Raw genomic sequence first — 14,866 nt, 5'->3', positions numbered from 1 at the left:
GTCCTCTGTTTCCCCGTCTTCCACCCTTAGCAACACTACAATCACGCCTCCCTCCGAGGGCGTCTACACCTCCATCACCACCACAACCTCCACCACCACACAGCCTCTTTCCACAAAAGAGGAGGCCAGCCCTTCATCCAGGGCCCCGAGCACCGCGTTCACACCCACAGCTTCTCCATTGCCCACAACCACCACACCACCAGCAACAGAAACCAGCAAGGTGACTGTGGTCACACCATTCTCATCAGCATCCATGCAGACATCTGCACTCCCTCCTACCAGTGACGCCTCTACACACATGGACACCACAGAGATTCCCTCGTCTACCCCAGTCACTTTGAAGAGCACATTTCCCTCTGCTGTGCCCAGCACACCTGCTGACGTGACCACGGGGACAATGACCTCATCCAAACATGAGCCTCCTACTTCTGCACTGGTCCCAACTTCACACACACTGAGCAGTACAGACACAAACACCAGCCCGATATCAACCACGAGTACCACACGCCTCACCACTCATGCCATATCTACACCTCCATCTGCACCCTCACTCTCTAGTTCTCACAGGACTACCACGACCACGCCCATCACGGAACACACCTCTGAGGACACTACCTTGGAAACCTCAACCATTGTCATCTCTTCTTCCACCGTCCCAACCACTGAAACAGCTAGGGTCTCCACAACAGGGGTCACAGCGACACCCAGGCTGACCACCACGCCCGGGACATCACAGGACACATCCACACTGACCTCCACAGAGGACACAGCCACACCTGCCAACAGTACATTGCCCAGCTCCTCTGCTACAGTGGGGACAACAACTACTGTGCCTGCACCATCCCTGAGTACCAGCAGGACAACCACAACACCTAGTTCAGCCAACACTTCTCCAACCACAGTCACAGGTACAGTTAGCTCAACACGCATCAGCTCAGCCGGGACGGAGAGCAGTTCTCCTGGGAGCCCCACAAACACCTTCCCATATTTGCCCACTGTCCCTGTCACAGAAACCACATCGAGTGTTACAACGCACACTGCCACACCGCTTCTGAGCACATCATTGGCAACTACACAAAATACTCCTAGCCCAACTCTGACTACATCCATTCCCTTTACGTCCTCCGTCTCCCCGTCTTCCACCCTTAGCAACACTACAAGCACGCCTCCCTCAGAGGGCGTCTACACCTCCATCACCACCACAACCTCCACCACACAGCCTCTTTCCACAACAGAGGAGGCCAGCCCTTCATCCAGTGCTCTTAGCACCCCATTCACACCCACAGCGTCTCCATTGCCCACAACCACCACAGCACCAGCAACAGAAACCAGCAAGGTGACTGTGGTCACACCATCCTCATCAGCATCCACACAGACATCTGCACTCCCTCCTACCAGTGACGCCTCTACACACATGGACACCACAGAGCTTCCCTCGATAACCCCTGTCACTTTGACCAGCACAGTTCCCTCTGCTGTGCCCAGCACACCTGCTGACGCGACCACGGGGACAATGACCTCATCCACACATGAGCCTCCTACTTCTGCACTGGTCCCAACTTCACACACACTGAGCAGTACAGACACAAACACCAGCCCGATATCAACCACGAGTACCACAAGCCTGACCACTCATGCCATATCTACACCTCCATCTGCACCCTCACTCTCTAGTACTCCCAGGACTACCACGACCACGCCTATCACAGAACTCACCTCTGAGGACACTACCTTGGAAACTTCAACTATTGTCACCTCTTCTTCTTCCGCCGTCCGAACCACTGAAACAGCTAGGGTCTCCACCACACAGGTTACAGCAACAACCAGGCTGACCACCACACAGGGGACATCACAGGTCATGTCCACAGTGTCCTCCACAGAGGGCACAGCCACACCTGCCTTCAGTACATTGCCCAGCACCTCAGTTACAGAGGGGACATCAACTAGTGTGCCTGCACCATCCCTGAGTACCAGCAGGACAACCCCAACACCTAGTACAGCCAACACTTCTCCAACCACAGTCACCGGTACAGTTAGCTCAACACGCATCAGCTCAGCCAAGACTGAGAGCAGTTCTCCTGGGAGCCCCACAAACACCTTCCCATCTTCCCCCACTCTCCCTGTCACAGCAACCACATCGAGTGTTACAACGCACACTGCCACACCGCTTCTGAGCACATCATTGGCAACTACACAAAATACTCCTAGCCCAACTCTGACTACATCCATTCCCTTTACGTCCTCCGTCTCCCCGTCTTCCACCCTTAGCAGCACTACAAGCACGCCTCCCTCAGAGGGCGTCTACACCTCCATCACCACCACAACCACCACCACACAGCCTCTTTCCACAACAGAGGAGGCTAGCCCTTCATCTGGTGCCCTGAGCACCCTATTTCCATCAACAGCTTCTCCATCTCCCACAACCACGACGGCACCAGCAACAGAAACCAGCAATGTGACTGTGGTCACACCATCCTTATCAGCATCCACGCAGACATCTGCACTCCCTCCTACCAGTGACGCCTCTACACACATGGACACCACAGAGCTTCCCTCGATAACCCCTGTCACTTTCACCAGCAGAGTTCCCTCAGCTGTGCCCAGCACACCTGCTGATGTGACCACGGGGACAATGACCTCATCCACACATGAGCCTCCTACTTCTGCACTGGTCCCAACTTCACACACACTGAGCAGTACAGACACAAACACCAGCCCGATATCAACCACGAGTACCACACGCCTGACCACTCATGCCATATCTACACCTCCATCTGCACCCTCACTCTCTAGTTCTCACAGGACTACCACGACCACGCCCATCACGGAACACACCTCTGAGGACACTACCTTGGAAACCTCAACCATTGTCATCTCTTCTTCCACCGTCCCAACCACTGAAACAGCTAGGGTCTCCACAACAGGGGTCACAGCGACACCCAGGCTGACCACCACGCCCGGGACATCACAGGACACATCCACACTGACCTCCACAGAGGGCACAGCCACACCTGCCAACAGTACATTGCCCAGCTCCTCTGTTACAGAGGGGACATCAACTACTGTGCCTGCACCATCCCTGAGTACCAGCAGGACAACCACAACACCTAGTTCAGCCAACACTTCTCCAACCACAGTCACAGGTACAGTTAGCTCAACACGCATCAGCTCAGCCGGGACGGAGAGCAGTTCTCCTGGGAGCCCCACAAACACCTTCCCATATTTGCCCACTGTCCCTGTCACAGAAATCACATCGAGTGTTACAACGCACACTTCCACATCGCTTCTGAGCACATCATTGGCAACTACACAAAATACTCCTAGCCCAACTCTGACTACATCCATTCCCTTTACGTCCTCCGTCTCCCCGTCTTCCACCCTTAGCAGCACTACAAGCACGCCTCCCTCAGAGGGCGTCTACACCTCCATCACCACCACAACCACCACCACACAGCCTCTTTCCACAACAGAGGAGGCCAGCCCTTCATCCGGTGCCCCGAGCACTGCGTTCACACCCACAGCTTCTCAATCTCCCACAACCACCACAGCACCAGCAACAGAAACCAGCAAGGTGACTGTGGTCACACCATCCTCATCAGCATCCATGCAGACATCTGCAGTCCCTCCTACCAGTGACGCCTCTACACACATGGACACCACAGAGATTCCCTTGACTTCGCCAGTCACTTTGACCAGCACAGTTCCCTCTGCTGTGCCCAGCACACCTGCTGACGTGAGCACGGGGACAATGACCTCATCCACCCATGAGCCTCCTACTTCTGCACTGGTCCCAACTTCACACACACTGAGCAGTACAGACACAAACACCAGCCCGATATCAACCACGAGTACCACACGCCTGACCACTCATGCCATATCTACACCTCCATCTGCACCCTCACTCTCTAGTTCTCACAGGACTACCACGACCACGCCCATCACGGAACTCACCTCTGTGGACACTACCTTGGAAACCTCAACCATTGTGACCTCTTCTTCTTCCATCGTCCCAACCTCTGAAACAGCTAGGGTCTCCACCTCACGGGTTACAGCGACACCCAGGCTGACCACCACGGAGGTGACATCACAGGTCACGTCCACAGTGTCCTCCACAGAGGGCACAGCCACACCTGCCCACAGTATGTTGCCCAGCTCCTCTGCTACAGAGGGGACATCAACTAGTGTGCCTGCACCATCCCTGAGTACCAGCAGGACAACCACAACACCTAGTATAGCCAACACTTCTCCAACCACAGTCACCGGTACAGTTAGCTCAACACGCATCAGCTCAGCCAGGACTGAGAGCAGTTCTCCTGGGAGCCCCACAAACACCTTCCCATCTTCCCCCACTATCCCTGTCACAGCAACCACATCGAGTGTTACAACGCACACTTCCACACCGCTTCTGAGCACATCATTGGCAACTACACAAAATACTCCTAGCCCAACTCTGACTACATCCATTCCCTTTACGTCCTCTGTTTCCCCGTCTTCCACCCTTAGCAACACTACAATCACGCCTCCCTCCGAGGGCGTCTACACCTCCATCACCACCACAACCTCCACCACCACACAGCCTCTTTCCACAAAAGAGGAGGCCAGCCCTTCATCCAGGGCCCCGAGCACCGCGTTCACACCCACAGCTTCTCCATTGCCCACAACCACCACACCACCAGCAACAGAAACCAGCAAGGTGACTGTGGTCACACCATTCTCATCAGCATCCATGCAGACATCTGCACTCCCTCCTACCAGTGACGCCTCTACACACATGGACACCACAGAGATTCCCTCGTCTACCCCAGTCACTTTGAAGAGCACATTTCCCTCTGCTGTGCCCAGCACACCTGCTGACGTGACCACGGGGACAATGACCTCATCCAAACATGAGCCTCCTACTTCTGCACTGGTCCCAACTTCACACACACTGAGCAGTACAGACACAAACACCAGCCCGATATCAACCACGAGTACCACACGCCTCACCACTCATGCCATATCTACACCTCCATCTGCACCCTCACTCTCTAGTTCTCACAGGACTACCACGACCACGCCCATCACGGAACACACCTCTGAGGACACTACCTTGGAAACCTCAACCATTGTCATCTCTTCTTCCACCGTCCCAACCACTGAAACAGCTAGGGTCTCCACAACAGGGGTCACAGCGACACCCAGGCTGACCACCACGCCCGGGACATCACAGGACACATCCACACTGACCTCCACAGAGGACACAGCCACACCTGCCAACAGTACATTGCCCAGCTCCTCTGCTACAGTGGGGACAACAACTACTGTGCCTGCACCATCCCTGAGTACCAGCAGGACAACCACAACACCTAGTTCAGCCAACACTTCTCCAACCACAGTCACAGGTACAGTTAGCTCAACACGCATCAGCTCAGCCGGGACGGAGAGCAGTTCTCCTGGGAGCCCCACAAACACCTTCCCATATTTGCCCACTGTCCCTGTCACAGAAACCACATCGAGTGTTACAACGCACACTGCCACACCGCTTCTGAGCACATCATTGGCAACTACACAAAATACTCCTAGCCCAACTCTGACTACATCCATTCCCTTTACGTCCTCCGTCTCCCCGTCTTCCACCCTTAGCAACACTACAAGCACGCCTCCCTCAGAGGGCGTCTACACCTCCATCACCACCACAACCTCCACCACACAGCCTCTTTCCACAACAGAGGAGGCCAGCCCTTCATCCAGTGCTCTTAGCACCCCATTCACACCCACAGCGTCTCCATTGCCCACAACCACCACAGCACCAGCAACAGAAACCAGCAAGGTGACTGTGGTCACACCATCCTCATCAGCATCCACACAGACATCTGCACTCCCTCCTACCAGTGACGCCTCTACACACATGGACACCACAGAGCTTCCCTCGATAACCCCTGTCACTTTGACCAGCACAGTTCCCTCTGCTGTGCCCAGCACACCTGCTGACGCGACCACGGGGACAATGACCTCATCCACACATGAGCCTCCTACTTCTGCACTGGTCCCAACTTCACACACACTGAGCAGTACAGACACAAACACCAGCCCGATATCAACCACGAGTACCACACGCCTGACCACTCATGCCATATCTACACCTCCATCTACACCCTCACTCTCTAGTTCTCCCAGGACTACCATGACCACACCCATCACGGAACTCACCTCTGAGGATACTACCTTGGAAACCTCAACCATTGTGACCTCTTCTTCTTCCACTGTCCCAACCCCTGAAACAGCTAGGGTCTCCACCACACGGGTTACAGCGACTCCCAAGATGACCACCACGCAGGGGACATCACAGGTCACGTCCACAGTGTCCTCCACAGAGGGCACATCCATACCTGCCTTCAGTACATTTCCCAGCACCTCAGTTACAGAGGGGACATCAACTATTGTGCCTGCACCTTCCCTGAATACCAGCAGGACAACCACAACACCTAGTACAGCCAACACTTCTGCAACCACAGTCACCGGTACAGTTAGCTCAACACGCATCAGCTCAGCCGGGACTGAGAGCAGTTCTCCTGGGAGCCCCACAAACACCTTCCCATATTTGCCCACTGTCCCTGTCACAGAAACCACATTGAGTGTTACAACGCCCACTGCCACACCGCTTCTGAGCACATCATTGGCAACTACACAAAGTACTTCTAGCCCTCCTCTCACTACATCCATTCCCCTTACCTCTTTGGTCTCCTCCTCACAGACTCTGTTGAATACATCGACCCATGCTCCTGGGGTCCCAGAATCCCCTGTGTCTCCCACTTCTCCCCAAGAGAGCACTCCTCTCATCACTACCGCTTACCACAACACTGGCAACTTCGGAAACTTCACTAGCAAGTTATCATCGTCATCCTCATCCCATTCACCCAGCCCAACGTTATTTACTCTCAAAACATCCGTCTCCATCTCCAGCTCGTCCATATCCACACAATTCTCAAATGTGCCTCCCACAGAAATGACTTCCTTTGGGATTCCTTCTACACAGACAACGCCCCGGAATCCTGCCTCCCCAAGCTCTTTTCCTCCATCTGCCCCGTCACCCAGTACAGAAAAGACAGTGTCCACTGCTCTCACTGCCTTCCCGACCCTGTCCACTTTTGTTACGGCCAGAACTTCTTCTGCCACCTCCCCACTCACCAGTACCCTGACTGACACCACCCCCATCACCTTCATTTCCGCCACCACCCCGTGTCCAGAGTCTGTCCCAATTACTGTCGTCTCAGCCTCTCCCCCCACTCCCTGTGTCGACATGGGCACCAGTCACGGGGTTCCTACTTCAAGTACCACCATCCCATCATCTCCCTTTGCCTCTACCGTGAATACGGCCACTTCTCAAGGTTCCCCCAGGACGAGTCCTCTCCTTCCCCCCCATGGAGGGATGTCAACCTCTCTGCCTCTCGAGAGCCATCCCACCAGCAAGCCTCCTAGTTCCATGGTCCCAGGGGTCACCCCCACGATCTTAGTTTCGACAAGCATCCGAGCGCCCACCAGTGTATCCCAGAGGAGCCCCAGCTCTGAAGCCACCTCACCTATTCACGACTTCACGGCGAAGCCCAGTGTCAGCCTTCCAAGCGACATGACGACTTCACGCAAGTTTACCCGCCCCACCCTGCCCGTTGACAAGCCTTCCACGACCTCCGTGGCCACCACCCGGACTCCCACCACGCAGACCACCCCCGTGACTACCTCGACCACTCCTCAGTCGACGGTGACCACCACTCCAGGTTGGCCTTCCTTCCTTCCTGGCCCTTTCTACTCCCTTGGAATCCCTGTACCCCCAAGGTCAGCTCCTACCCTTTTTCTCTGCTGCCCAGGTACCTGTGACAATGGTGGGTCTTGGGACCAAGGCCGGTGCCTCTGCCCCTCTGGATTCTCGGGTGACCGCTGCCAGTTGCAAGACAACAAGTGCCAGAATGGGGGCAAATGGGATGGCCTCAAATGCCTGTGTCCCAGCACCTTCTCCGGCCCCCTCTGCGAGTCCCCCGCAGAACAGGTGGATCTGGGTGAGTGGCTGGACCCACACACTCTGTGCTTGCTTCCAGCAGCCCCACTGACTCTTGGGGGTCAGCTGTGGGCACTCATGATGTTTGTCAGTCCCTCAATTCCTACTGCACTCCTCCATCCCCTCCGCTTCTCTCTCCTCTTCCTCCTGCCACATCCCTCCTTTCTATGCTTGCCTGACGCAGGTGGCTCGGACCTCTTTCTTTTCTGGGATCTCCTTATGATCGGCCTGCTTGGAGGATACATTAGTGTCCAGTGTCCGCAGTAACACGTGACCAAAGAACGGACAGCCCGAAGCAGACACATCTGTCCTCTTAGAGCCCTCTTGGCTAGAAGTCCTATACAGTTCTCGATGGGCTAAGAGCAGTGCATTGGCAGGACTGACATTCTTCATGGAGAGACTAGGGGAGGGCCAATGTGCGCATGGTACAAGTGGTTCGTGATCAGTGGCTTACCCAAAGGTTGGCAGTTCCAACCCACCCAGTGGCACCATGAAAGTGCGTGATGTTCTGTTTCCAGGAAGTTTAGTCAAAAGAAGAGGAAAAAAAAGAAAGCCTGTGAATCAAGCGCTATGCTAACACACGTGATCGCCATGAGTTGGCGTGGGCGTGGCAATAGGTTAGCGGAGAATCTTGTAGGGGAAGCTCCTAGAGGCCGTCTGCATTTTTTTCTCTCAAGACTCTCCCAACCTTCAAAGCCAGCAATGCTGCATCTCTCTGTGCCTAGTCCCCCCGCCACAGTCACATCTGTCTCTCACTGACTCTGATCTGGTCTGCCTTCCTTTGCTGCCTTGGAAGACCCTGGCTCTTACAAGCGGCCTGTCTAGATAACCCAGGATCATCTCCCTGTCTTAAGGTCAGCTCACCAGCAGTCTTGGTTCCGTCTGGCTAGGCAACATGCATATTCTCAAGTTCTCCACACATTCTGTGGCCATCACTCAGCCGACCACAGTGGGCATCCTGGTTTCCAGTCTCGCCCTCCCCTTAGGACAAGGCATCCCAGAATTCCTTCTGCAGTTCAGTTCATCCTCAGGGAACATGGAGAGGGCCGAGGGGCAGTCTCTGGGTGGGGGCTGCACTCAAGAGATGGTGAAGTGACCAGAGCAGGGCATGCTGTGTGCAGACACTGTGGATGCTCAAGTGGACATGGAGGTATCTGTCGATCAGCAGTTCTCCCCGGATCTCAATGACAACACCTCTCAGATCTACAAGGAATTCAACGCCACTTTCCAAAATCAGGTGAGGTGGGGGTTGGAGATGAACTTAACGTCTAGAGCCTTTTCTGGACTTGAACTTGGGCCCCCGGATGTCTTCAGATTTGGGGTGTGGTGTGGTGAGTTTCCGATGTGATCTCCGGAATCCTTGGCATTTCAGATACGGAAAGTTTACCAAAATGTGCCGGGGTTTCAGGGCGTGAAGATCCTGTCTTTAAGGTAGGAGGCCCTTCTGGGGATGAGATGGCGTTGTGACGGTTGGGGAGGCAAGGAAAAGGGTGTAGGAAAAGCCTGGCGAATGTACCCCTGCTCTGGGAGGCATCACATTTCATGAACACAGTGACCGTGAGTCTTGAGGGACTCAAGTCCTGGGAGGTCTTGGTGATCATTTCCTCAGCCTGTTTCTAAGGAGGGCTGCTATCTGGTGTGGGGCGTGCAGAGAGCTTAACGTGGAGCACGAGGCCTGGTGAAAACCAGGGGGCCCAAAAGGTCTATTTGGCTCACCTCTGGCGGGCACGCGGGCACGAGCCAGCGGAAGAGAGGCAGAGAACCGGGGAAGCTCTGGGTTGGTGACAGTTTGCTGCAGTACAAAAGTGACTACAAAGCACCCGCCTTCCGCCTTCCCAGGCGGACAAAGTTCAGGGTGTCCGTGGCCACCTCAAAAGGATGCATGTGGCATCCCAGCTCTTCGCCTCCACCCTCCCCTCCCTTTCCTCCACTGTGCTGGTGGCTGACTCTGGAGGTGCCCTTCTAGGCCTGGACACTCTCTAAGATTCCCCTGCCAACCCCTTCAGGAGTGGCAGCATCGTGGTGGACTATGTGGTCCTGCTGAAGTTGCCCTTCAGCGTCCACCTGGAAAGCGAGTATGAGAAGGTGAAGACGGCACTGAAGGAGGAGTTGCAGAATGCCAGCCAGCAGGAGACTAACTGCAGTAGCCACCAGAGTGAGCCCCAGGGCCCTGGGGCTGGAGGAGGGTCCGGGCCTCGGAGCCACTACCCAGCCTGCTCCAGCGAAGGCAGGGGCAGGCATTCTTGGCTCAGGTGCCAGCCAGTGGTGCCTCAGGCAGGTGGACAGAAGGCACATGGGTCCATGCCCAGCTGGACCCAGGTTGGGCAGGGCAGGGGCTCACCAGGCTCTTGGATCCTGTGGACGAGACCCCTGACAGTTATGCACCTTGCTTCAGGGCTGGCTGGTGACACCTGATCATTACTAGGGGCCGAGGGTGGTGGCTGTGCGTTGGGCTGTGATTCCGCAAGTCCTCAGTTCAAAACCAACTGTTCCTCGGGAGAAAGACAGCCCTTTCTGCCACCGTCAAGAGGCACTTAATTCGAGTTGGAGGGAGAGAGAGAGGGAGGGGAAGGGGGCCCTCCTTACCCTCTCCAGTCCCCAATCCCTGTATGGACAGAGCCTTCTCTGTACCACACGCTGAGCCTGCCCTGCGTTCCTGGTCTCACCCCATTTTCCCTCCCATCCGTGTGGCCCGCCCCCCAGCTCTGTGTTTTAAGCCGGACTCCATCAAGGTGACCAACAACAGCCTCCAAGAGCTGACTCCCCAAGGTGAGTGTGTGACAAAGCTCCAAGGGGCCCCAGGAGGCCAAGGCTCTTCTCCAGCTACTTCTGTCCCCTGAGATTCCCGGGGGGGAGGCAGCGGGGGGCCTTGGTCAGAAGGTGTTGCCTGGGGACTAGCGGAAGGCAAGGAGAGGCTGAGGGGATGGGCCTGTGTCCCCTAAGCTAACTCCAGCGTCTACTCCACCACACCCCACAACCCAAGATGGGAAATGTCTTCTTTCCCAGCCCAGTTTCAGCGTCATATGGTGACCTAGTGGTTCTGCCTTGGGCTGCCGTCTGCAGTTCGAAACCATCACCCACTCCAAGAGAGAAAGATGAGGCTTTCTATTTCTGTGAAGAGTTAGTCTCAGAAACCCACAGGGGCAGTTCTACCCTGTCCTATAGGGTCGCTGTGAGTCGGCATCCACTAGTTGGCAGTGTTTGGTTTCCTTATGGTGGGCTAAAATCCTCTTGTTGTAAACCAACAGCCCCTCCACAGATGAGGCTTCTACTCCCGTAAAGAGTTCCAATCTTGGACACCCAGAGGGTCTACGTGAGTCGGAACTGACTCGGTAGCCCTGAGTTTTTTGGAGTTTATTTTATAACCAGGTCCCTCGTAGATAGGGTCCGGGTCTCCGCAACACCTTCCTTCAACCCGCAGCCATCTGCCGCCGCGTCGTTGCCAAGGGTTACGAAGATTTCTACTTCCCTCTGGTTGAGGAGAACCAGCTCCGTTGTGTCACCAATTGCACTGTGGGCGTGGAGGGCGCCTTCGACTGTCATCAGGGCCAGTGCATTCTGGAGAGGAGTGGTCCTATGTGTCGGTGAGGACCCACCGGAACGCGGGAGCCCCGCCCAGCGGGCCCCGCCCTCCCCAGAGAGCCCTCCCACTGGGCCCTGCCCTCTCCAGAGAGCCCGCCCGGCGGGCCCCGCCCTCCCCTAGAGCCCGCCCACCGGGCCCCGCCCTCTCCAGAGAGCCCGCCCACTGGGCCCCGCCCTCTCCAGAGAGCCCGCCCAGCGGGCCCCGCCCTCCCCAGAGAGCCCGCCCACTGGGCCCTGCCCTCCCAGCACCCACCCACCGGGCCCCGCCCTCTCCAGAGAGCCCGCCCGCTGGGCCCCGCCCTCCCAGAGAGCCCGCCCACCGGACCCCGCCCACCAGGCTCCGCCCAGATGGTCCGCCCCGCCCAGAGGGTCCGCCCCGCCCAGCCAGGGGCGCCCCGGGAGAAGGGGGTCAGAGAGCGAGATCGGATGGCCGAGGCCGGAGCGGGGTCGCTAACCTGTGACCCTCCCCGCCTGACAGCTGCTTCTCCACCGACACGCTCTGGATCTCGGGCTCGCGCTGCGAGGTGACCGTCTACTGGAGAGCGCTGGTCGGGGGCCTGGCGGGCGCCGCGGCGCTGCTGCTGCTGCTGCTGCTCGGTCTGGGCCTCCTGGTCGCGCGCTCGCGGCGCCACAAGCGGTGAGAGCCTGGCGACCCCGGCGGGGACCCGCAGGGGTGGGCGGCGCGCGGGTCCCGGGTCTGACCGTGCGGGGCTCCGTCCGACCCAGGTCGTGGACCGAGGACCGGGAATGGACCGAGAGCTGGGATGCGGACACCTTCGGGACCTTTTCCAATTTGGACCTCAACGACCACGAATCAGGTGAGGCAGCGACCGTCCTGGGCCTGGCCGGGCATCTGCTCAGAGGGAGGGGGCTTCCAACGCCGCTTCCCCGCCCGCCTGGGACCCTGTGTTGCTGGGGGGCCCGGCTCCCCTTGGGACCCCGCCCCCTCACTCTGACCCCTGCCTTCTCCTCCTTTAGCCAGGCCTGAAAACATGAAGGTCACCTTGGAGAACGTGGATACCAGTATGAAGGTGAGGGGCCAAAGGTGCCACACGGAGAACCCCTCGGCTCCGCTCGGGATACCCACCCGTCTCTCAGGGGCGGGGGGCTCTGTTCCCATCTGGAGGCCCCAGTAGGGCTGGCCATCCGTCCTCACGCCCCTTTCGCACGAATCCTCTGGCAGGTGCAGATCCAGAGGCCGCAGGTCACCTCCTCCTCCATATGAGCCCTGTCTGGACCTCTCTGCCTTCCCTGCACCCTGGCCCCGGACAGCTAGAGGGAACAGCCCGCACTGTGCCCATCTTGAGCCGTGTTCCGAGGACGGGTGCCGCCTGGACTTCTGGTGTTCTGGAGTAAAAGAGGACTGCCCTTGGGACACCCATACCCCCCCACCCCGCTGTCCTAACTTTGCTGAAACCCACTTGGTTCTTGGTGCGATTCAAATCCAGACTCTGGCACTGGGGAGCTTGGATAAATCAGTTCACTTCCAAGACTCGCTTTCACGGGTTATAAACACACGTGTCCTGAGACTTTGTGCAGCTGTTGTGAAAACCAGAAGGCAGACTTGGGTCAAGTCTCTGTTCCAATTCAGCCTCCGGTCTCAGGCCTTCTCCCCACATTGTCCCTCCTGATCTCCATCTCCCCATCCCCCTCTCCCACCCCTTTCACTTGGTCCTTGTTTTCCTCTTTACCCCTGACAGCCATCTCCCCAACCCCTCGCCGACCAGTAGCCACCCTACAGCTCCACCCACTGCCACCCTCCCCTCATGGAACCCATTGCTGGGTCCTCTGCTGTCTTTTTTTAAATCCCCACCCCCTCCTAACCCATTCCTTAAATCACCCTAACTCCAGCCCCAGTTCCCAGGTGCTCCCTTTTCCCCATCCTTGTTCTCGGAGCCCCAAACCCTTCCTTTCCCATCCCTGTGCCCCAGCCCTGGCTTCTCCACCCTTTCCCCACACCCTAGTCCCTAGTTAAGAGCAAGCCTCCCTGGTTCTTAGGGCCCCCAGCAGGCTCTTCCCAAGTCCTAATCCCCTCGTTCTAGATTCTACCCAATTTCTCTCAATCTTAGGTGACTGTCCTAGGTCCCAGGTGGGGAGGGGCTGGGGATGAGGGTAGAGTTTCCCACGGTCCTCCAGAATGAGGGGAAGCAGGTCCTGAGGTCAAGAAATGTTCTCAGCCCCTCCCTTCTCTTCCCTAATTCTTGCTCCCCTCCTTTATTATCCCCCTCCCTCCTAGCCTTTCCCCACACCCTTCCCCTTCCCCCAAGAGGTACGCCATTCCTGTACATCGCCCAGAAGGTAATATTTAGAGACAGGAAGCTGGCAGGTCTCCAATTCTCTGATGCAAACACAATATAGTATTGATTGTAAAAGAAATTGCTGGGTGTTGTTCTCTTTGAAGTGTGTTATCGCCCGTCCCTCCCCCAGTCCACTTGGGGTCCCTGGATGTCCTTGTAGTGAACCTCAAGAAGGGGCCTGGGGAGGGTGCATTCTCTTAGGGAGTGGGTGTGGCCTAGGCCAGCAGCAGATGCTGTTCTGTTGGGATCTGTCACCTGTGCCCTTCAATGTGGAGTGCTCAGGGCAGGGAGGTGGGGTGGTCCTGGCTGGGTCTGCCTGAGCCCACTGCCAGTGGCATGAATGGGTGAAGCTGGTCTTTAAAGCCAGGTTCCAAATATACATCTCCGTATCCACTGGCCTGCCTTGTTCCCCACCGGTAGGCAGCCAGACCTGTTGGGAGCAGAGGATGGTCAGATGGCACCTGAGACTTTGAGAGTGAGGTTCTTTGGGGGAGGGTGCATGAGAGGCTCCTGAGACGTCTCTGCAGGAGAAGGGCTGGACAGTAGTCTCCCTCCCCTTGGGCTCTGGCCAAGGGTGAATTTCAGGACCATAAAACCTCAGGTAGAAATGGGGCCCTGGAGAAGAGCTGAGGGGCAGGGATTGGGATTGTGGATGGGAGGTGAGGAAGGTGGGTGCTGGGGAGGAGGGCTGAAGAATCAAGGGCTAGGGCTCCTTAGCTCTCCCTGCTGCTGGCTGCCTCTGCCAGGATTCTCTCACCGTTCCCTCAGGAACCAACTTCTCCCTGGCATTTCCTGACCCTGTGCTCGCCATCTGACTCCCCCCACCCAACCTCCTGTGGCGTCTTCTCGCCCTGCCCTGTTGTGTGACAGTGGCTTGGCTGGACAGACCCTGCCTGTGGACGCCCAGCTCTCCAGCAGCGAGAGGGGAGGAGGATGGACTAGTCAACTCCCCAGG

General features: G+C 57.0%; 1 protein-coding gene across 1 annotated transcript; it reads left to right on the top strand.

Moving 5' to 3' along the window:
- The first annotated feature begins 7,462 nt into the window (after positions 1 to 7,462).
- Positions 7,463 to 13,990, top strand: MUC3A (mucin 3A, cell surface associated). The gene is made up of 11 exons (XM_075528167.1): positions 7,463 to 7,757; positions 7,845 to 8,033; positions 9,154 to 9,269; positions 9,405 to 9,463; positions 10,039 to 10,187; positions 10,736 to 10,801; positions 11,454 to 11,616; positions 12,093 to 12,251; positions 12,341 to 12,432; positions 12,593 to 12,645; positions 12,798 to 13,990. Exons 1-11 carry the CDS (start codon positions 7,463 to 7,465, stop codon positions 12,837 to 12,839), a joined length of 1,383 nt encoding a protein of 460 aa, XP_075384282.1. The 3' UTR covers positions 12,840 to 13,990.
- The last annotated feature ends 876 nt before the right edge of the window (positions 13,991 to 14,866 follow it).

This window comes from Tenrec ecaudatus, chromosome 12 (assembly GCF_050624435.1).
Source record: "Tenrec ecaudatus isolate mTenEca1 chromosome 12, mTenEca1.hap1, whole genome shotgun sequence".
Classification (NCBI taxonomy): Eukaryota; Metazoa; Chordata; class Mammalia; order Afrosoricida; family Tenrecidae; genus Tenrec; species Tenrec ecaudatus.
The sequence above is the reverse complement of the archived record's forward strand: the minus strand, read 5'-3'. Positions and strand labels throughout refer to the sequence as shown.